The sequence below is a fragment of the Corvus moneduloides genome, chromosome 24 (assembly GCF_009650955.1).
Source record: "Corvus moneduloides isolate bCorMon1 chromosome 24, bCorMon1.pri, whole genome shotgun sequence".
In the NCBI taxonomy this organism is placed as follows: domain Eukaryota; kingdom Metazoa; phylum Chordata; class Aves; order Passeriformes; family Corvidae; genus Corvus; species Corvus moneduloides.
The window spans coordinates 4,944,546-4,967,402 of record NC_045499.1 but is presented as its reverse complement, the minus strand read 5'-3'; the positions used below and the strand labels follow the sequence as shown (position 1 = coordinate 4,967,402).

At 60.7% G+C, this 22,857-nt stretch overlaps 2 protein-coding genes across 7 annotated transcripts in view; both read right to left on the bottom strand.

Annotated features, from left to right (window-relative positions):
- LOC116455560 (keratin-associated protein 5-4-like) overlaps positions 1–574 on the bottom strand; it is a 1,441-nt gene extending 867 nt beyond the window's left edge. The window contains exons 1-2 of the mRNA XM_032133528.1: positions 562–574; positions 18–352 (exon numbers count right to left, since the gene is read on the bottom strand). Coding sequence (XP_031989419.1) covers positions 18–352; positions 562–574 — 348 coding nt within the window. The remainder of the gene's footprint in view (positions 1–17; positions 353–561) is intronic.
- SOX13 (SRY-box transcription factor 13) overlaps positions 1–22,857 on the bottom strand; it is a 25,450-nt gene that overhangs the window by 1,505 nt on the left and 1,088 nt on the right. For 3 of the 6 annotated variants that reach the window (XM_032133063.1, XM_032133066.1, XM_032133064.1), the window contains exons 2-14: positions 7,593–7,794; positions 6,986–7,091; positions 6,761–6,847; positions 6,181–6,353; positions 4,666–4,734; positions 4,404–4,518; positions 4,220–4,302; positions 3,935–4,094; positions 3,636–3,745; positions 3,433–3,529; positions 3,206–3,349; positions 2,504–2,720; positions 325–1,871 (exon numbers count right to left, since the gene is read on the bottom strand). In XM_032133063.1, coding sequence (XP_031988954.1) covers positions 1,598–1,871; positions 2,504–2,720; positions 3,206–3,349; positions 3,433–3,529; positions 3,636–3,745; positions 3,935–4,094; positions 4,220–4,302; positions 4,404–4,518; positions 4,666–4,734; positions 6,181–6,353; positions 6,761–6,847; positions 6,986–7,091; positions 7,593–7,793 — 1,836 coding nt within the window. In that variant the 5' untranslated portion in view covers position 7,794 and the 3' untranslated portion in view covers positions 325–1,597. Of the gene's footprint in view, positions 1–324; positions 1,872–2,503; positions 2,721–3,205; positions 3,350–3,432; positions 3,530–3,635; positions 3,746–3,934; positions 4,095–4,219; positions 4,303–4,403; positions 4,519–4,665; positions 4,735–6,180; positions 6,354–6,760; positions 6,848–6,985; positions 7,092–7,592; positions 7,795–11,956; positions 11,962–22,857 lie in introns of those variants that run through there. The other 3 variants (XM_032133069.1, XM_032133068.1, XM_032133067.1) reach the window with 3 other exon arrangements.

The window sequence follows — 22,857 nt, the reverse complement described above, 5'->3', positions numbered from 1 at the left end:
CAGTCACACTCACACACCGCACAGTCACACTCACACACCGCACAGTCACACTCGGACACCGCACAGTCACACTCACACACTGCACAGTCACACTCGGACACTGCACAGTCACACCCGGACACCGCACAGTCACACTCACACACTGCACAGTCACACCCGGACACCGCACAGTCACACCCGGACACCGCACAGTCACACTCGGACACCGCACAGTCACACCCGGACACCGCACAGTCACACTCACACACTGCACAGTCACACCCGGACACCGCACAGTCACACTCACACACTGCACAGTCACACCCGGACACCGCACAGTCACACTCACACACCGCACAGTCACACCCGGACACTGCACAGTCACACCCGGACACTGCACAGTCACACCCGGACACCGCACAGTCACACCCGGACACTGCACAGTCACACTCACACACCGCACAGTCACACCCGGACACTGCACAGTCACACTCGGACACTGCACACCCAGCTGAGATACCGCGTGTGCGCAGCTGGGCTCTGGACACTGTGTGCACAGCCGGCCATTGCACACACGCACACCTGGACACTGCATGTGCACACCTGGGCCCTGGACACACACCCCTGGACACCGCACACACACCCAGACACCACGGACACACACCTGGACACCGTGCGCACACTCAGACATTGGACAGGGACACCTGGACACCACACGCACACCCAGACTTCGTGTGTGCACACCTGGACAGACACCCTACACACACTCAGACACTGCACAGGGACACCTGGACACCGTGCACACACACTTAAGACACTGGATGCACACCCCTGGACACCCCAAATTCTCACCTGGACACCCCTCATCCCCAGCCCTTCCCTGGAACGGGCTCTGACCAGAGCAAGGTCATTTTTTCTAGTTATTTCCTTTTTTCCCCCTAATGGCCATTATTTCTCCCTCCCTCTCACCCTGCAGGGCTCAGGTGGAGCCCGAGCTCAGGGACAGGTGCCCAGGGACAGCCAGGCACGTCCCCCCCCCAGCAGGGGCTGGCAGGCCGGGAACAACCCCCGCTTTATTTCCAAAGTGGGCCAGAGCTGTCGGGAGCACAAAGGGCCCTGAGGAGCCCTTGGCCGGAGCTGGGGCCAGGCTGGAGCTAAAATTGGCTCCGTGGGAATTCGCTGGCAGGCTCCAAAGAGCGAGCGGGAAGCGCGGCGGGGAGGTCACACCAGGATAAAGGAGGGACGAGCGTGTCCCCACCCCGTGTCCCCAGTCCGTGCCCAGCAGCGCAGCAGGTGAGACTCTCTGGGACCCGCAGGTGCTGCAGGGCTGGGAGATGCTCCAGAGGTTCTGCACCCCAAGACCCTCAGGTCCCCTCAGGGGTGACAGCGCAGCAGCCGTGTCACCAAATCTCCAGGCTCGGTAGCCTCAGCTCCATCTGCCACCAGAGCAAGACCGAGCCAGTCCTCACCACCCAAAATTCCAGGTACCCACCCTTGTGGGACCCCTCTGCAGGTGGGCAGCTCTCCTGTGGCCGAGTCCCATCCCACCAGAACACGCCGTGCTCTCCTGGTGTGGCAGCCAGCCCTGCCACCCCCTCCACTGTCCCTCTGTCCCCCCTCAGTCCGTCAGCACCACCAGCTCGCCATCGCTCTTGTCCTCGCCCTCCGAGTCCTCGTCCTCGCTGTAGCGATACATGTCCCCCTCGGCCACCGAGTGCCCATCGTCGCCAGCGTCGCCGTCCTTGAGGCTGCGGGTGTTGACGATGACGGGCATGGTGGGGTCCACGCTGCGGGGCAGGTAATGCTCCAGTAGGGGTGGGGGCAGCTGGACGCCCACCGGCCGCGGGTACAGCACGTCCGAGGAGCTGGGGGGCACCTGGCTGCCCTGCGGCCTGTGGGACACGGGGGCGTGGGCACTGAGAGGGGCAGTGAGGGGTCATGGTGCTTCCCTCAGCCACCCAGGGGAGACATTCCATGGGGGGCAGGTGGGCACCCACCCCATAGGGGCCAGGTGAGCCTCAGCCCCGTGGGCATCAGGTGAGAACCTGCCCCATTGACATCAGGTGAACATCCACCCCACGGGTGCCAGGTGGCCACCAACCCTATAAGAGCACTTGCCCCACTGGTGACAGGTGAGCACCAATCCCGTGGGCACCAGATGGGCACCAACCCCTTGTCTACCGGGTGAGCACCACCCCATAAACATCAGGTTGGCGCAAACCCCATAGGCGCCAGGTGAGCACCAACCCCACGGGCATCAGGTGAGGACCCACCCCATGAGTGCCAGGTGGGCACCGAACCCATGGGCACCAGATGCCACCCACCCCATTGGTACCAGCTGGGCACCCACCCCATGAAGATCAACGTGAACCCCAAGTCGGGACCCACCCCATTGGTGCCAGGCGAGCACAAACCTGATGGCCACCAGCTGAGCCCCCACCCAACGTCACCGGCCGAGCCCCACCCCAGCGCCACCCCTCAGAGCCCCCTGGACGGGGGTCAGAGCTCTCCCTTATCAAGTTACCCTATCACGTATCCCTGCCTGGCGTCCTGGCGCCGGTTCCTCATCAGCGCCTTGTACTCGCCCACGCGCAGCCGCTTGCCCTCCACGATGCACGTGCGCTTGGGCCGGGGCTTGTATTTGTAATCCGGGTACTTCTCCAGGTGCTGCCGGCTCAGACGCGCCTGCTCCTCGTAGTACGGCTGCTTCTCCTGGTTGGACATGGATTTCCAGCGGGATCCTGCGTGGGGAAGGAGCAGAGCGTCCTCACACCCTGCCCGAGCAAGGAAATCGTGGCTGGGATGAACCCAGAGCAAGGTTAATTGGTGCTGGTGGTTAATTAGAGAATGAATGCTGGTAATTAATGAACAGCAGCTGGATTTGCAGCTGTGCTGGTGGGAGCCCCGTGCCACAGCCAGCTCTCCCAGAATATTGGGAACAGCTTCCCTGACTTTCCCTGGGCACTTCCAGGGATTCATCCCCTCCTTCCCTGACTTTCCCCAGGCTCTTCTCAGGATTCATCCCCTCATTCCCTGACCTTCCTCAGGCAGTTCCCAGGATTTATCCCCCAGGTTCCCTGATCTTCCCCAGGCTCTTCCCAGGATTTACCCCCTCAGGTTCCCTGACCTGCCCCAGCTCAGGGAGGTCCCTCCATGGGGATGCAGAGGGATCCTGCCTCAGGATTTTGTTCCCACCCCTCCAGGGGGTCCTGCCCCGAGATCTCACCCAGGATCTTGCTGATGCTGGAGTTGTGCATGTCCGGGAACGCCTGCAGGATCTTCCTCCGCTCGTCCTTGGCCCACACCATGAAGGCGTTCATGGGCCGCTTGATGTGGTTGTTGTTCCTGGACTCCGGGAAGTGCCGGGAGCCTGCGAGGGACACTCAGGATGAGGGCAGGAGAGGGAGGACGGAGCAAACCTGGGGTCACCACGATGCTCCCGGCCGTGCTCACCGTCCATCTCGCAGGTCAGCAGAGCCTCGTCCAGCCGGTGGCCCGGGGTCTCCTCCATCCTCTCCTTCACCGGGGAGGAGTCGATCCCCACGTGCTCCTGCGGGACAGCGGGGTCAGGAGCCGGCCCCCCCAGCCAGGGCACAGCTGTGGCTGGTGACACTGGGGTGGCAGAGGGGACGCTGACCACCCAGAGTGACCCTCACCTTGCGGTAGGGGCTGCCCAGTGGCCCCTCCATGGCGGCACCGTGGCCGTGCAGCAGCTGCCGCGCGTCGTGGATGGCTTTGGTGATGGCATCGCCCTCTCCCAGGAATCCTGGCAGGATACGGGCATCCATCAGTGCCAGCGGCCACCCTGCCGACCCCCTGCAGCACCCAGCCCACCCTGAGCATCACAGCTGCACCCCGAGGGGTGGCACGGCCCGGGGTGCCCACCCAGGTCACCCCCAGGAGGAGCAGGGATGTCACTTGTCCCAGAAAATCCAAAGGGCACTTGGGAACCCACCCAGAGGGAGGTTGGACGGGCTGGCCTGCAGCTCCCTGGTGGCCCCATGGCTCGGCGTGAGGGACTGGCAGCTGCTCATCTTCAAACTGGGCGAACTGGAGGCACTGGGGAGCTCGGAACCTTTGGGTTTGGCTGTCAGGTTCAGTGGCTGCGAGGTCTCCTGAGGAGGAGGAGGAGGGAGGGATGGCGAGGGGGTGAAGAGCTGTCCCCAAACCCCCCAGGCCGGGGCATGGAGGGATTTTTGGGGGGCTGTAGCAGGGGTTGACGAGGTTTTTGGGGCTGTACCTGCATCTGGAGGTGGCCCGGGCCCGCGGGTCTCTTCAGCGTGGCAGGAGGGGGGCTGTGCAGGAGCTGCACCGGGTAATCCACTGCGGGAGCAGAGGGACAGAGGTTGGGGGCCAGCAGGGACACGGCTGGGGGACAAGGCCACCCTGCAGGGCTGGCACAGCCCCAGGGGGACCTGACTGACCTGGTTTGCAGGGGATGGGCTGGATGGGCAGCGCCAGCTGGGACTCGGGGGTGACCGGGAGGGGCTGGTGGCTGGGGGTGAAGGCGGGGATCATCACATAGGGCATGTTGACCTGCTGGAGGGGACAGGGACAGGGCAGAGAGACACGGGATCAACGCTGTCACCCACGGGAGGGGACAGCAGGACGTGGGGAGGCTGCGGTCACCCAGCACAGGGAGGGGGACACGGGGAAGGGGACAGGGGAGGTGTCCCCCGCCTTTACCTGGATCTGCTGCTGTAGGAGGTTGATCTTGTGCTGCTGCTGGATGAGCTGCTGCTGCTGCTTGGCGATCTGGGGAGGGGACAGAGGGTTGGTGACATCAAGGACAGCGCTGGGCTGGCCTCCAGCCCGGCAGAACCCACCCAGAACCACAAAAAAGGGTCTGCAGAGGGTCCCCAGGGTGGTGGGAAGGGCAGGAGGAGGGACTGAGCTGCCCCTGAGCCACCTCGAGGGACACAAGGGCTGGCAGGGACCTGCCACCCCCACCGTGGGGTGTCACAGCAGTGTCACCCCTGCCCTTGGGAGAGGAAAAATTGGTGTTCAGGGATCAGGGAGGAGCTGGGGCGGTTTGTTCATCTTAAGGAGCTCAACCCCCGTCTCCTTCCACCCTTGGTCCTCCCAGCTCCAAGGGAGTGAGGCAGGGAGGCTTTGGGATGGGAAAACAGCACCCCAAAGCCACCTCCCTGCCACTCCCAAGGGACGCCTGTCCTGCTCCTGCGACCCCAAAGGGATCCCTGGAGGGATGGGGGATCCCCACCTGCTCCTGCGACCCCAAAGGGATCCCTGGAGGGATGGGGGGTCCCGACCTGCTCCTGCGACCCCAAAGGGATCCCTGGAGGGATGGGGGGTCCCCACCTGCTCCTGTGACCCCAAAGGGATCCCTGGAGGGATGGGGGGTCCCCACCTGCTCCTGTGACCCCAAAGGGATCCCTGGAGGGATGGGGGGTCCCCACCTGCTCCTGTGACCCCAAAGGGATCCCTGGAGGGATGGGGGGTCCCCACCTGCTCCTGCGACCCCAAAGGGATCCCTGGAGGGATGGGGGGTCCCCACCTGCTCCTGTGACCCCAAAGGGATCCCTGGAGGGATGGGGGGTCCCCACCTGCTCCTGCGACCCCAAAGGGATCCCTGGAGGGATGGGGGGTCCCCACCTGCTCCTGCGACCCCAAAGGGATCCCTGGAGGGATGGGGGGTCCCCACCTGCTCCTGTGACCCCAAAGGGATCCCTGGAGGGATGGGGGGTCCCCACCTGCTCCTATAACCCCAAAGGGATCCCTGGAGGGATGGGGGATCCCCACCTGCTCCTATAACCCCAAAGGGATCCCTGGAGGGATGGGGGATCCCCACCTGCTCCTGCGACCCCAAAGGGATCCCTGGAGGGATGGGGGATCCCCACCTGCTCCTGCGACCCCAAAGGGATCCCTGGAGGGATGGGGGATCCCCACCTGCTCCTATAACCCCAAAGGGATCCCTGGAGGGATGGGGGGTCCCCACCTGCTCCTATAACCCCAAAGGGATCCCTGGAGGGATGGGGGGTCCCCACCTGCTCCTATAACCCCAAAGGGATCCCTGGAGGGATGGGGGATCCCCACCTGCTCCTATAACCCCAAAGGGATCCCTGGAGGGATGGGGGGTCCCCACCTGCTCCTATAACCCCAAAGGGATCCCTGGAGGGATGGGGGGTCCCCACCTGCTCCTGCGACCCCAAAGGGATCCCTGGAGGGATGGGGGGTCCCCACCTGTTCCTGCTGCTGCCGTGCCAGCTCCATCTGCTGCTGTTGCTTCTCGAAGAGCATCGTGGCCATGTTCTTCTGCTCCGAGTGCGCCGTCAGGAGCTGGTCCCGCAGCGTGGACAGCTGGTTGATCATCACCAGCAGCTGCAGCTCCTTCTCTGCCAGGCTCTCCTGGGTCCCTGGGGGTGAAAAAGCCGCCTGCATGAGCGTCAGGGAGGAGGAGAGGGTCAGCAGCACGATGCGGGATGGAGGTGGTTTTATTTAAGGAGTGCAATTCCCATTCCCTTTGGGGAGGGAGATGGGAAATCTTTGGGGTGGGCACGGAAAATGTGAAGCAGAGAAGTCCAACAGCCACCGGTGCCGCGTCTAGGTGACCAGGGAATGTCAGATTTGGGAGGATGGAAAGATCCCCACGTGCTGAACCGCCCTCTGTGCAGTCAGAGGCACCAGAGATGCTCAGCCCGAAGAAATTAATTTAAAAAGGAACAAATCCCTATGAAACACAACCATCTCCCCCCTGCTTTGGTGGGAAACGCCCCGTTTCCAGCTGGGATGCGGGAGGGAGGTTGCTGGAGGTGGATCCCACCTTTCACTTCCTTGGATTCAGCCGTGTTCCGGCCCAGCAGCCGCTCCTTCCAGTCGCTGGACAGCAGCTTCTCGATGGTCGGCATCACTGGAGGTCAGGGAGGAGAGGACAACCAGGTGAGCTCATCCCAGAGCTCTGCACCATTGCTCGGCCCATCCCACAAATCTGGGAAAATCCTGAGGGGCCTGAAGGGATCCCAAAAGGCCCCTTGGGAATATTTCCCACCTTCCTTCAAGTTCCTGTTGAAGTCCAGCTTCTCCTGGCCGCTGCTGGCCGGCTCCAAGGCAGAAGGCCGGGGCTCGGGAACGTCCCCAGTGGGAGAGCAGGATTCCTACGGGACATGGAATGTCACTGGGCACTGCTGCCACTGCCAGGGACACCCCCAGGATGGGAGATCCCGATCCGGTGGGATGCTGGGGGCTGGAGCACGCTCTGCCAGGCACATTCCCTGAAGCCCATCTAGAGAGCGTCGCTGCTCTTCATGCCGGAAAGGCTGGAATTTTCTCCCGTTTATCCAGCCTGGCCGGCTCCTCAGAGCTCCTTTCCCCAGAGCAGGGAGCAGTCAGGGAGAGGGAAAACCCCAAGGACAATGGAAAACGGAGGCTGAAGGGATGAGGAACACCTGGAGCGGGCTGGTGGGGAGTTCCACGCCAAAGGTGACACCCTCAAACCCCAGGGATGACCCGAGAGCAGCCAAAAAACCTCAGGAGAGCCTCAGATTTCCATTTTAAATCCTCGGGATGAGGAAAAACCACCCGGGGGAGCAGCCACACTCTGTTCCACAGGATGGGAGGGTCTGGAGCAGGGGTGGGGCCACGTTGGTCACACCCACCTGTGGCAAGGCCTGGGGGTCGGTGCCATCCCTGGGCGGTGGCCCTGGGGGGTCGTGGGGCCGGGGCTCGGCGCTGGGGGCAGCCCCCGCGGGGGTCTCGGGGCCGCCCTCCTTCTTCTCCTCCGTCTTGACGGCGCAGTTCACCATGGTGCCCGCTCCATCCAGCTCCAGGGGCGGCGACACGGGGCTCCTCATGGACATCCTGCGGACAGCGGGGAGGTCACCACGGCCACGGGGCACCCCCGGGCATGGGCGCCCCTCTCCCAGCCTGGCTCCATCCTTGGGTGCCCCTCAGTGCAAGGACAACACCCGTGGGTTTTGCCATGGGCAAAGCTGAGCTCTGGTTCCCGGTTTTCCAGGTTTTTGGGGCTCAGTGCTCAGGGCAACCAACCCTTGGGATGGGGGAATGAATTCCTAAAGGCAGCCCAGAGACTGGGATTGAGGGACAATGAGGTGCCGTGTCCAGCCAAGCTCGGGCTTGTGGTGACAGCCGGGGGACAGGGACCTGTGCCAGCACCCCAGGGGTCCCCGGTGCCCCCTCAGCGCTCCAGGAGCTGTGCTTAGAAAGCCATCGGAGCAGCAGCAGGATTCCCGTTCCCACGGGAAGTGGAAATCCTGGTTCTGCCCAACAACAGCTGGGATGGCACCAGAGCTGATGCCCTGGGAATCCCTGGCATGGGAGGGACCTGGGACTGGGATGGCACCAGAACTGATCCCCTGGGAATCCCTGGCATGGGAGGGACCTGGGACTGGGACCGGCCACCAGAACGGCTCCTCTGGGAGTCCCTGGCATGGCATAGGGCTGGGCCTGGGATCGGCCACCAGAACGGCTCCTCCGGGAGTCCCTGGCATGGCATAGGGCTAGGACCAGGACTGGCCACCAGAACAGCTCCTCTGGGAGTCCCTGGCACGGCACTGGGCTGGGATGGCACCAGAACTGCTCCTCTGGGAGTCCCTGGCACGGCACTGGGCTGGGATGGCACCAGAACTGCTCCTCTGGGAGTCCCTGGCACGGCACTGGGCTGGGATGGCACCAGAACTGCTCCTCTGGGAGTCCCTGGCACGGCACCGGCCAGGCCCCCACCAGGACAAGGCGCTGGCACCGGGAATGGTTCTCCCTGATGCCACCAAAACCTCTGCGGGTGCCAACCCCTCTCCCGGCGCTGCTGGACGGGCACCGCAGAAATGACGATGAGTTTTACAGGGGACGGGCTGTAACACCCCAAGGGGATTCCATTCCGTGGGGTGTCTCCCTAAAACATTGTCCCATTCCTGGCTCCCAGTGCCACGGCAGGCGGTGCCGTATCCAAGAGCGAGCGCCAGGATCGGCGGTGCCCACAGGGCCGTGCCCATGGAGATTTGCCTTCTCGGGGCCACCAGCCCTCACAGCACACTGCAAGAATGGGAACAAGCATCGTCCTTGCCTTTCAGGTGGGAATAATGGGAAAAGGAGGCTGTTAGGGAAGGGATTTACCCCGGACGCCACCAGGAATTGGGATCTGGGTTGTGGGACTGCCCTGGAATGGGGACAGCACCTGCCTGGGGGCTGCCACCCCAAACCCAGCACGCTCTCACCTCCCAGACCCCCAGTCAGGAGCCCCTAAACCCAGTTTGGGGGTGCAAAGCGGGGTGGGGAGGGCTGAGCTGGGCCGCCCGGCTCGGGGGGCAGCAATTACATAACAAACAAAGCCCGGCTCAAGCTGCGAATTAATCAAACGGCTGAAAATAAAACCTTCCTCTCAGGAACTTCAAACAAAAGAAATGAAAACAACAAGGCCGGCTGGGTAATGAAAAGCCAGGGCTGTGAATAGGGGACAAAAGGAAGTGGAACAATGGGGTGTTGGACAAAAGCAATAAAGTAAAGGGAAGTGTGACAGCTCCACAATAGGGCACTGTGCTCGCCAGCCTTTCTGATCTTAGCGGGGCTTTTTTTAATCTCGGTTCCCTCGCCCTCCGCCGAACAAACCCGCCGGGTTTCCTCCCGGCCCCGCATCGCCCGGGGGCTGCCGCATCCTGCGGCGCCCCTTCCTGCCCCGGCTCACCTTGGCCGGGGCCACCCGGCCCCCAAAATCCATCGCCGGGAAGGAGCGGACATGCTTGGAAGCTCCAGCAAGGATTGGCCTCACAGGGATGTGCTACAGGTGGGGAAACTGAGGCAGGAACGCGCAGCACGGCAGCGCTTCGCCACCTCAGCCCCTCAGGTGTGGGTGAAACTCCCTTTTCTCAGCTTTTTTTGTGTTAATCCAGGGAAAAACCCAGGGTTGGTGGGTTGGGGGTGCTGCCCAAGGCAACAACAGCAGCACCGAGCGATGCCTTTGGTTTGAGACGGGCACAAAATCCCATCGCGCCCCTCCCGCGGGTCCCGGTCCCATCGCGCTTCACCTCCCGGTGCCGCTGGAAGCTCCCTCTTCGAACGGGCCCGGCCCTGTAATGGGGCCGCGTTTGAACGAGGCCTCATTGAGGGTTTATTATCTGCTCTGCCGAGCAAACAGGGAAAAAAAGGGAAAAAAGGGGGAAACGCGCTGTTATCCCGTTCCAGGCGGGTCTCAGGTGGGGGCTCCGGGGCTGCCTGGGGCACACAATGGGCATGGAACAATCGCCCTGGCACCGGCAGCGAAAGGGATCTTCTTGGCCTTTAATGTTCCCCATTTAACCCTGGGTGGGGAGGAAGGGAGGGAATGGGGTTGGGATGCGAAGTGCCAGCCCCGAGGATGGAAACAGATCCCGAATCCTCATGGGATGCTCCCTCCCCTCGCAGCGTTTTGGGGGCTCATCCCACAAGCAGCAAAGCCCCGAAATTCCCATATTTCACCTTGCCTCCCATTCCGAGCCCGGCAATTCCAAGATTTTCGGGATGGCGACAGAATTTTTTTCCTGGTTCGTACCCATGAACAGCACGTCCTGCAATTCTCCCGGTGGCCGTGCCACCCTTCCTGCCCGCCAGCCAGGCCTGATCCTATCGGCCCTGGTTGTGCGGAGCAGAACGGCTCCAGGCACCGGGAAAGGGGGATGAGGTGCCAGAAAACCCCCACCCTGCCCAGCACCGGTTTGGGGATCCGAGAAATGCCAAAATCCCGGCACTGCAGCAGCTTGGGATCTGAGAGATGCCAAAATCCCGGCACTGCAGCAGCTTGGGATCTGAGAGATGCCAAAATCCCGGCACTGCAGGAGCTTGGGATCTGAGAAATGCCAAAATCCCGGCACTGCAGCAGCTTGGGATCTGAGAGATGTTGAGATCCCAGCCTTGCAGGAATTTGGGATCCGAGAGACACAAAGCTCCTGGCACTGCAGGAGTTTGGGAATCCAAGAGGCAACAAGATTGCAGAACTGCAGGAGCTTGGGGATCCAAGAGATGCCAAGATCCTGGCACAACAGGAATTTGGGGATACAAGAAATGCCAGGATCCCGGCACTGCAGGAGCTTGAGGATCCAAGAGATGAGATCCCAACAGAACAGGAGCCTGGGGATCCAGGAGGTGCTGAGATCCCTGTGTCACATCACTCCTGCTCCAGGGCTCATCCTGCCCCTCGATTTGGGGACAATCCCACCCCAGGGACAGCAAAGGGACATTTGGTCAGCTGCTGGGCGAGCTGGGCTGCCCAGATTTTTGGGATGACCCTCCCCTGTCCTGCCCATCAGGTTGTCCCAGCTCTTGGGAGCTTTGCTCTCCTCCCTCCCAATCTCTCCATCCATGGCTCTTCCCTTCAGGAGCCCAACGTGCTGCCCAATCATCCCAAAACCGCCACAGCCTCATCCCGCCACCACAACCCAGGAAATCGGGGAAATCAGGGAAAAATCCACGGAGGAAACACCAGAGGAGCAACGACGGCCCCACCACCGGCACGAGCAGCGGCCCCGACACCCCCGGGAGAGGGCAGAGGAAAAAATAGACACACACGGACATTTTCCTCTTCCAGGCAGAACCTGAGGAATCCCGGCCGGCTACCGGGACAGACAATAGCCCATCTCCTGCCAGAGGAGTGGGGCCACTTTCCTGCCAGACTTGGAATGTCCTTTCGGAGCCGCTTCCAAGCGTTTCCGCCCCGGGTGTCTTCCAAGAGAAAAGAATGGATGTTTGCTCCACCGTGCCAGGGCAGGGATGGCCAGGGGTGGCCGATGTCCCTGGTTGGGGGAAGTTCATGGGGCTGCCGTCCCTTCCCTGGGGATCCAGAGCATCCCGGGATGAGGGGTCATTCCCTGGGAATAGCAGGTGGCCATGGGGGAGGTGGAATGTGCCGTCCATCCATGGGAGCGGGAAAACGCATGGATGAGGAAATGCAAGACCTCAGGGTTTGCTTGTTGGGAAAAAATTCTCCCTTTTAACCCCAAAAAGCAAGGGGATGAGCGTTTTCAGCCCCAGAAACGGCACCGCTGCCACACCAGAGCCACAGATCCGTGTGTCAGCGCTGGCAGCACGTGTCCCCTGCGGGGCTCTGTGCCCACCCCGCTGCCCCACAAAGCGGCAGCGGAAACGCTCCAAATTCGGGCTCTGCCCAATCCTCGGCCGCCCCCGCGTTCTCGACACCTCACCTGCGCTCGACAGCGGAAAAACCCAAAGCTCCCCTGCCCGGAGAGCTCGGGGCGCCGGAAAAGCTGCAAAATCCGCGCTGAGATGGGAGATCTGTGGTGGGCACGGAGGATTTGGGGAGGGGGATGCTCCAAGGGGCAGCGGGAGCACGAGGGGACAGGATGGGAATTGCCTGGAGTGTCCTTCCCAGCGGTACCCAATGGAAAATCAGCATCCCAAAGAGACCCCGCAGATCCCAAATGCCCCTTTCCATCCTGCCAAGACCTTTGGGGTGAGCAGGAACTGGCATTTCCCACTGCCCACCCAAACCAGCCGGGCCTTTGTCCATCCTCCATCCACCCTCAGTTCCCTGCAGGCCACTTCTCCTTCCCTGAAGGCCAAACGGCCTCTGGAAACATCCGGAAACGTCCCCATGGGGTCAGGGCACAGCGGTGACGCTCCGGTGACAGCACCGGCATCACGGAAACTCCCGGGAACGGCCGGCACAGGAAGGAGCCGGGGTCACCCCTCTGCTTGTGCCACCCCCACTTCCAGCAGGGACCCTCTCCAGGGGTGTGGGACCCCCATCCTGGTGTCCCCGTGGGGGGGATGTCCCCTCCTCACCCCGGGAATTGTCTCAGCACTGCCACGTTATGGGTTTTTTTGGGGGGGAAAACATCGATTTTCCATCTTTGAAGATGGAAAGGAGCAATCCAGCTCTCCAGAGCGCCCATGGAGGATTGAATCCTGACGAAATGACACCCATTTTTACAGATTCTATCCCAAAAAACCCAGCCTACCTCTTCCAGAGGCCTCCAGGCTGTATCCAGGATTATTAATGAGATGTGTCTCTCCCTGAAGAACTCCAGCAGAGTTTTGGGGGCGAATCCAATCAATCCCACTCTCCAAAACTTGAGGAGAGAGGGAAAATAACAAGGATTCATCCCTAAACTCGCTCAAACGCAAGGCAAGGGAGGAGAAGAGGAATTCCCAGGTTGGGCCAAGGGGAAGAGGAGGATCTGGGAGGCTTCATGGGATGCTCCATGTTCTCCATCAGGGATGTTTTCCATCCCCTATAAATCCCAGGAGACCCTGGTGTCCCAGGAAATGGGACGAGGACTAAACTACAGCAGATCCATCTCTGCCCTCAGTGGCTCCGCTCCTGCTTTTCCCATGGGATTATCCCTCTCTCCTGGCCAAATCCAACTCACCCTCTTGGCCTCCCTGTGGCCAGAGGCACCGGCAGGATCCCAGTGGGATGCTCCAGGTGGGCGGGAATGGGAAAACAAAGCCTCCCAACAAAGCCTGATAAGGATGAACCAGCCCCACGCGCTCCCTGTGGGCACAGGGATCGGTTGGATTCATGCCCCACACATTCCCAGGGATCCATTGGATTCATCCCGGAGCTCTGGGACACATCCCAGTGTCCCTTCAGATGGAGAATTTCCAGCTTCCCGCTCCCTCTGCTTTCCCGGTATTCCAAGGGGATTCATCCTTTAGGATCCCTTGACTTCTCCCTGCCCTAAAAACAGCCAAGATTTCCCTTCCCAACCCCAAATCCAGGGATTCTGCCTCCCGCGAGCCTGTGTGACAAAACCCAGCCGGGAGGTTCATAATTATCCAAATAAACCCAAATCCCTGGAAGCAGCCGGATCCTTCCCTGGGCGTCCCCTGGCCCAGGGCCACCCTTTTCACAGCCACGACCCAAACACATTTTTCCTTCTGCCGTAGGGAGGGTTTGAAACACGGGAGGGAGGGGGGCGGAAAAAAATCCGCCTGAACCTCAGGTGGAACTTCCTGGCCGTGGGATTTATGAGCCGGGGAATGATCTCATCAGGGAAGCGGAGGAAACTCCGCGGCGCTGGAATTATTTCCAACCCTGCAAAGTTCCCCCCCCTGTCCCAGGCATGGGAACAATCCCAGGACAAGCCACGGGACCAGCACTGGTCATTCCCATTTCCTGGCCTCCAGACCCGCCGGGATGGTCTGAGCTGGTTCTTGCACTCAAAGGGATAAATCCGTAAGGAAAAGGTTCCTTGAAGCACCTCCGGGTTTACGTCCAGGGAATTTTATGGGGCTGATAGGATCTTTAGGAAAAGGGGATGCTCAGGAGAGGGAAACCAGGGGCAGGGATGGTGGGGAGAAGTGTGAAAGCACAAATTCCCCTTCCCAGAAAATCCCCTTCCCAGAAAATCCCAGGTCTAAACCTCCAGCAAAACCCTTTTCTTTTTCCCCCTTTTCCTCAGCCCTTCCCACCTCCTCAGCATTAAAACCCAAGAAAACCCCAAAATATTCCCTCTTTAATAGAGGGAAGCCCAGCGCTCTGAAAAATGGGGATTTACCCATTTTAGCCTTTTTTTCCTCACCAGAAATAAACTTTCTAAGAAGTTTCGGATGCAGAAACCTCCCCCGTGTGCTGAGCCTTTACCCCAAAACCCAGCGGGGTTAGATCAACCCCATAACCCACAGAGGGGTGATGGGAACTCCAGCTCCTCGGGATCCAGCAGAAATCCCTGGAGCGGCTCCCAAATCCCCTCCGGGCCATCACCTCCCTCCCCAACCCACTCCAAGGTGGGGATGAGGGGAATTCAATTTAAAAAGTGACGAAACCCAGGGAAATCAAGAAAAATCCAGGACGAGGATGGGGACAACTCACCCGGAGCCTGGCACGGCGAGCCTGGCATGGCAAGCCCGGGAGCTGCTGCCCTGCCCTCGCCCCAAGGCGCCCTCGGGGTTTATCGGGGTGGCCGATCTGGGGTTTTGTGTCATTTCTGTCACTCAGAGTTTCCAGGCACAGCCGGGGCTGGGGGGGTGGGGGGTGGCTGAGCTGAGGCTGAGTGTAAACAAGGCTTTAAACCAGATTTTAAACCAGACTTTAAACCAACACATTAAACAAGACTTTTCTATCGCCTGATCCAAGCTTTCTTCTGGTCCCTTTGGGAAAAAAAACCCCAAAAGCGGGGCTCACCCTCCTGCCCCGCATCTCCCAGCGGGAGGGAAGCACTTCCCAAACCCTTTTTTCCATGGGAAATCCGTGGGTGGTGCTGGGAATGTGAAGAACCTGGTGCTATTTCGGGTCCATCCCAGTCCGTAACCCCCATCCTTGATCTTTCACGGAATTTTACACCTTCCAAGAATTCCTTCTTTTTCCAGGAGTTTGGGGTGTCCATGCCACGTCAAAACCCATATCCATAACCCCCCGTCCTTGAGCTTTAATGGGATTTAAACCTTCCACTAACTCCTTTTTTTCCCAGGTCTTGGAGGTCTCCATCCCAGCCGATAACCGCCCATCTTGGAGTTTTCCATGGAATTTTACACCTCCCACTAATTCCTTCTTTTTCCAGGCTTTGGGGGTTTCCTCCCACGGCATCACCCACGTCCAGAACCCCCCATCCTTGAGTTTTTATGGCATTTTCCACCTTCCCCTAATTCCCTCGTTTTTCCAAGTTTTCCCATTTGCGGGCGCCAATCCCACCTCGTGTTTCCCAGGATTGCTGGGCACACCCAGGAGCACCCAAGGGTGCTTGGAGCCAGCCCTGGGGCCTCTCACCCATGGCACCCAAGCCCCGAATCGCACCCCGAATTCTTACGGGGCCGCGTTTCCGCCCTACAACCGCAGCCAGCAGCGCCCCGGAAACCTTTGGGGTCCCTGCACTCGGTGCCCTGAGCTGCAACAAATGGGTCCTCACCTCCAAAATGTCCCATGGAGGGACGTGGAGAAAATTCCCAAATTTGCCCAAATTCGGGGCACGGGGAGCTCCAGATGTTGGGGTCGCTGCACATTCCAGCGATGGAATTTTCTTCCTGGTGTTTTGGGAGCTGCCCCAGGAGCCATCAGGGCCATCACCAACCTCACTCTGAGGGAAGAGGCGGCCTGAGGGTGCCACTGGCTGCTCCTCACCTGCCCCAAAATCATCTCCTGCCCCAAAACCCTCTCCTGCCCCAAAATCCCTCACCAAAAGCAGCCCTGACTCTGTTCCTGTTGGGCTCCGGCTCACAGGAATCAGGGATGGATGAAACCCCCTGAGAAAAACGTTTTTGGCCCCTCAACCATGGTTGTTTTGGCGATGTTTGGTTCTGTTTTGGTGATGTTTGCCTGGGTTTAGGGTGCGGATTTCGGTTCCTGAGCTCATCCCCCACCGTGGCTGACGCGGAGCATCCGGCGGTGGCGGCGCTTCCGCAGGCCTCACGTGGATGAGAAACTGCACAAGGGCCTGGGAGCCATTTCTGGCCCTCTTTTGTCATTTTTTGGCCACTATTTTCAGCTCAGGGAGACACCCCTGGGTTATGGGGTGTGGGACACCCCACCTCCCATCCCACTGCTAGATCCAAAGGGATCCAGGAACAGCGACCTCCAAATCACCCCCATCCCATGGGGATGGCTTTGGGCCTCACCCTTCCTCTCCCTGCTGGATTTGGAGGAATTAAAACCCAGGAAATTCAGCTCCCAAACGGCTTCCTGACCTCTGAGGGAGCAGAGGGATTTGGGAACAAGGTTTTTGGGGCGGTTTTTGCTGCACAACAAAAGCCAGCACAGACCAGAAGCCATCGTCGCTCCCCTTTTAGGACACGGTGTCCAACTCCTCCAGAGCGTCCAGCTGGGGCTTCTGCAGCACACGAGGGGCTCGTTGTGCCTGGTGGCACCTGGGTCACCCCCCTGCTCTATCCCAATTTCCCCTGGAGTCCCTGAGCAGCGGGAATTGGCAGCTCCGGCCTCCACGTGCCCAGCCCAGCCTGGTCCCAAAAAACTGGGATGTGCTGCTCGTCCCTTCTGGGCAAACCAAAGGATTTAGGGGGTGGATTTTGGGGCTCTGCTTGCAGCTTGAGGAGTCCTGGGCTCCTGTGCTTGTTCCCTGGGCTGTGCTGGCTTTGTCCAGCCTCCAGAACCGGCTTTTTTTTTTGGGGGGGAAACACACAAATCCCACACGCAAAATGTGTTTTCCCCAGCCCAATTCCCAGGATGGACCCGCAGACCCGAGGAGACGCAGCAGGAAGGACGCAGCCACAGACCTGGGAGCCCAAATCCCTAAAAGAGCCTCTAAAAACGACAAATTCTGCTCTGCCCTGCCCTGCCCGCAGCCGGGCCCTGCAGGGGACCTTCCCCGCTCCTAAAATCCACCGGGAAAACCAGCGGGGAAAGGGCTCCCTGCGGGGAACTCGCTGCAGCAGCACCCACGAGGGGTCCCTGCCCATGGATCCAGGCACGCTCCTGAGCCAGCCCGTGCCCCAGGGGACCCCGCTTTCCGCTGGGCGTGAGAGGAGAACAATAGGGCCGAGCCCTCCATTGTTCCAGACAAAAGATAAGGCCGGGCTCTGGCATTCCCCAACGCTCGGGCTCTGCCATTCCCGGGCTCTGCCATTCCAAAGCCTCCCCGCGCCAGCTCCCTCCCAGCAGGTGACCCCGCGGGGCTCTTGGAGGGGACAGTGCCCGTCCTGCCCAGGCTGCAGCTCCCACGGCGCCTCTGTGTCCCTGTGTGGTCCCCAAATGCTGCTGCGGACCCCTCCCAGTCCCCACGGCGGGGACACCGCGGGTGACGCGTTCCAGCCCCTCCGCAGAGCTGCGCCCACCCTGAGCATCCCCTCCCTGCACCCCGCAGGGACACGGTGGGGACAAAGCGCCCTGAAGGGGTGGCGGGGGTGGGCGGCATTGGGGGCTCTGTAGGGAGCAGAGCAGAGCTCAGGGCTGCACAACCCCTGAAAGCTTTCAGGTTTTGGGGGGTAGGGTTGGGACGGCAGCAATGTCACCCTGAAATTCTCCCTTCCAGATTCTGAATTTCTCCCTTCTGAACTCTGAATTTCTCCTTTCCAAACTGTGAATTTCTCCCTTCCATACTCCAAATTTCTCCCTTCCAAACTGTGAATTTCTCCCTTCTAAACTCCAAATTTCTCCCTTCCAAAAGGTGAATTCCTCCCTTCTAAACTCTGAATTTCTCCCTTCCAAACTCTGAATTTCTCCCTTCAAAACAGTGACTTTCTCCCTTCCATACTCCAAATTTCTCCCTTCCATACTCCAAATTTCTCCCTTCCAAACTGTGAATTTCTCCCTTCCATACTCCAAATTTCTCCCTTCCGAACTGTGAATTCCTCCCTTCCAAACTCAGAATTCCTCCCTTCCAAATCCCAAATTTCTCCCTTCCGACTTCTCCTCCCCAGCTCCTGCTAACCCCGTTTCCCACAGCAGAGCCGATCAAACGCTGCCTTTCAGCTCCCCTGGCTATATTTAATTTATATCCTCTCCTCTTTCCACCCAACAATGAGCAGCCACGAGCTGCATTACAATAACAAGAACGGATTTTGCCTGGGTGCTTTCGGGGGGGTCCTCGGGTGGCTTCTTATCTTGTCCCTCTCTGATAAGGGACAGGGAAAAGGTGGCAGGAGGCTGCGGCCACCGCCCGCCTGCATCTTTTGTAACCATCACATGCCCTGAGCGGGGTTTTTTTGGGGGGATTTCTGCGATTCCACGTGCTGGCTGGTACCAGAGCATTCATTTCAGAATTTCAAGGCAGAATTTCAAACATTTCAGACGCAGACCTCTCTATTTGGGTTCTTTAAGTGAAGGGACAGGAGCTGCCCCCCGGTGCAACCCTCACGGGAGCAGCTTTTCCCTTTAAAAAGCGGGGCTTTTTCCCTTTAAAAATGATGGATTTGAGCTAAAAGCAGCCGCGGAGACATTTGGGGTGCAAGGGGTGTTTGGGGGCGAAGGGAACGAGGGTGGCCGAGCCCTTTTTGGGGGTTGGAACAGCTCCAGCTCCAGCCATGTGGGGCTGGACAGGTGGAAGGCGGGAGGGAGGGCAGCAGGGCTTCCAAGAGGCCAAAAAATTTTCCAAAAGTTGCTGCCTGGGGGCCCTGCCGACTTCACCCCAAACATTTCTGCTGCTGCTTTTAGCTCAAATCCATCATTTTTAAAGGGAAAAGCTCCTCCCCTGAGGATTGCACCCAGGGGAAGCTCCTGTTCCTTCAGCCGAAGGACCCAAACCAGGAGAGACGGGTCTGAAATATTTGAAATTCTGCCTCTCCATCATTGCCCGCGCTGCAGGAACCCCCGCGCTGCCCAGCCGGGCACGGGCAGCACCCAGCAGCTCCCCCGGGGCATGGCCGGGCTGGATTCCACCCCTGGAGTGCCTCCCCGACAGGCACAGGATGGGGTGAAAGCACGGAGATATTTTCCAGCAGAACTGTCAGGAGCTGCGCTAATTTATTTCCCTTCTGCGTGTTCCCGACTGGGTTAAAGCGGGGTGGGAATCTGGTGATGCATCGCTCAAAACTTCGCAGCGGCCCGGAGCTCCCTCCCCGCAGAGCGACGAAACCCAAACCGCCATAAAATCCTGCGGAAAATAAAGCGGCAGAGCCCAGGAGAGCCCGGCCCTGGCTGGTCGGGGGTGGCCACGATGCTGCAGGGGACCCCCAGCCACGGGAACACCCGGCCCCGGGACTGCTCGGCGTTCTGGGCTCTGCCTCCTGCAGAGCGCGGCTGCTCCGCCAGCCCCGAGCCCTCCGGCTCCTCCGGCCTCAGCCTGGATCTGCTCAGCTCCTCCTGAGCCCCCCCAGCTCCTCCTGAGCCCCCCCAGCTCCTCCGGCCTCAGCCTGGATCTGCTCAGCTCCTCCTGAGCCCCCACAGCTCCTCCTGAGCCCCCCACAGCTCCTCCGGCCTCAGCCTGGATCTGCTCAGCTCCTCCTGAGCCCCCCCAGCTCCTCCTGAGCCCCCCACAGCTCCTCCTGAGCCCCCACAGCTCGTTCAGCATCTCCTGAGCCCCCCCAGCTCCTCCTGAGCCCCCCCAGCTCCTCCTGAGCCCCCCACAGCTCCTCCTGAGCCCCCACAGCTCGTTCAGCATCTCCTGAGCCCCCCCAGCTCCTCCTGAGCCCCCTCAGCTCCTCCTGAGCCCCCCCAGCTCCTCCTGAGCCCCCCACAGCTCCTCCTGAGCCCCCACAGCTCGTTCAGCATCTCCTGAGCCCCCCAGCTCCTCCTGAGCCCCCTCAGCTCCTCCTGAGCCCCCACAGCTCCTCCTGAGCCCCCCCAGCTCCTCCTGAGCCCCCTCAGCTCCTCCTGAGCCCCCACAGCTCCTCCTGAGCCCCCCACAGCTCCTCCTGAGCCCCCCACAGCTCGTTCAGCATCTCCTGAACCCCCACAGCTCCTCCTGAGCCCCCCCCAGCTCCTCCTGAGCCCCCCACAGCTCGTTCAGCATCTCCTGAGCCCCCCCAGCTCCTCCTGAGCCCCCCCAGCTCCTCCTGAGCCCCCACAGCTCGTTCAGCATCTCCTGAGCCCCCCCAGCTCCTCCTGAGCCCCCTCAGCTCCTCCTGAGCCCCCACAGCTCCTCCTGAGCCCCCCACAGCTCCTCCATCCTCAGCCTGGATCTGCTCAGCTCCTCCTGAACCCCCACAGCTCCTCCTGAGCCCCCACAGCTCTTCCCAAGCCCCCCCAGCTCATTCATCCTCATCGTCAATCTCCTCAGCTCCTCCTGGATGAGCTCCCCAGCTCATCCAGCCTCAGACCGGAGCCCTCTGGCACCTCCTGAGCACCCCCCAGGTCCTCCTGAGCTCCCCAAACTCCTCCATCAGCCCTGAGTCCCCCCCAGCTCCTCCTGAGCCCCCACAGCTCCTCCCAAGCCCCGCCAGCTCCTTCATCCTCAGCCTGGATCTCCTCGGCTCCTCCTGAGCCCCCCCAGCTCCTCCTGAGCCCCACAGCTCCTTCATCAGCCCCAGCCCAGGTCCTCCATCAGCTCCGAGCTCCCCGACTCCTCCACCCTCAGCCCTGAGCCCCCCCCGCGCCTCCTGAGGCCCCCAAACTCCTCCGTCAGCCCTGAGCCCCTCAGCTCCTCCTGAGCCCCCCAAACTCCTCCCTCCATCAGCTCTGAGCCCCCTCAGCTCCTTCATCCTCAGCTCTGGACCCCAGCTCCCCCATCAACCCTCAGCCCACCTGCCCCACCAGCCCTGAGCCCCCCCAGCTCCTCCTCAGCCCCCCAGACTCCTCCCTCCATCAGTTCTGAGCCCCCCCAAGCCTCCCCCAAATCCCTCTCCCCCACCAGCCCCGCTGCCACGGCCCCACAGCCGCTCTCAGCCTCCCCAAAAGCAGCAGCTTGGACCCCCCACTCTTTTCCCAAGGAAAACGGGGTGCTGGCCCTGGATCCCAAAGGTCTTTTCCAACCTTAACAACCGCGGGATTCCGTGCAGTGGGAATCCCTCACCCCTGGCCCTCGGCCCGCAGCGATGCTCCCTCGGCGGAGCAGAGAACAAAAGAGGGCAGATTGTTCCTCCACGGCACCGCGGGCTCGAGGTAGCGACTGCCCTGCCCGGGAGGGGATTATTTTGCTCTAAAAAATGTAATTTTTAAGGAAAACGAGCAGCGCGTGTTTCCCCGGCACTGCCGGGAAGTTGCGGAGTGGGAAAGCAGGAGTGGCGCTGCCAGCGTGGCTTCGGTGGGTGTTAAAGGTGCTCCCTGGGAGAGTGAAGCCTTTTTTTGGGATTTCTGCAATTCCACGTGCAGGCACAAAGCCCGGCTGGCACGGAGCAGCCGGGAATGTTTGCAATGGGATAAAGCTGGAGCGAGCAGAACGCGGCTCCGGACAAAGCCGGGCACCCAAAGAGGCCACGGGTTGTGGGGTGATGGTGTCCCTGACCCCCAAACCCACGGGATCTGCTCTGAGGGACCCCCAAAAGCGACACCAGCAGCTGTGGCCACCCCAACATCCCTGGAAGTTTGTTTGGGTTTGTTGGTCATGAGTTGGGATCCCGGAGCTGAGCACACGGAGGGCTGGGACAGCAGCGGCTTCCAGAGCAGGGCACATCCCAGAGATTCCCTCCACACAGCCCACCTGCATCCCAGAGATTCCCCTCCACCATGCATCCCAGAGATTCCCATCACCTGCATCCCAGGGATTCCCTCCACCTGCATCCCAGAGATTCCCTTCACCTGCATCCCAGGGATTCCCATCACCTGCATCCCAGAGATTCCCTCCACCTGCATCCCAGGGATTCCCATCACCTGCATCCCAGAGATTCCCTCCACCTGCATCCCAGGGATTCCCATCACCTGCATCCCAGAGATTCCCATCGCCTGCATCCCACAGGGATTCCCTTCACCTGCATCCCAGAGATTCCCTCCACCTGCATCCCAGAGATTCCCATCACCTGCATCCCAGGGATTCCCATCACCTGCATCCCAGAGATTCCCTTCACCTGCATCCCAGAGATTCCCTCCACCTGCATCCCAGAGATTCCCATCACCTGCATCCCAGAGATTCCCATCACCTGCATCCCAGAGATTCCCTCCACCTGCATCCCAGGGATTCCCATCACCTGCATCCCAGAGATTCCCTCCACCTGCATCCCAGGGATTCCCTTCACCTGCATCCCAGAGATTCCCATCACCTGCATCCCAGGGATTCCCTCCACCTGCATCCCAGGGATTCCCTCCACCTGCATCCCAGAGATTCCCTTCACCTGCATCCCAGAGATTCCCATCACCTGCATCCCAGGGATTCCCTCCACCTGCATCCCAGAGATTCCCATCACCTGCATCCCAGGGATTCCCTCCACCTGCATCCCAGAGATTCCCATCACCTGCATCCCAGGGATTCCCTCCACCTGCATCCCAGGGATTCCCTTCACCTGCATCCCAGGGATTCCCTTCACCTGCATCCCACAGGGATTCCCTTCACCTGCATCCCAGGGATTCCCTCCGCCTGCATCCCACAAGGATTCACTCTCCCACCCCACGTCCTCACCAGGAATCTCCCAGTGCCGGTGTCCCGGCTCCCGGGG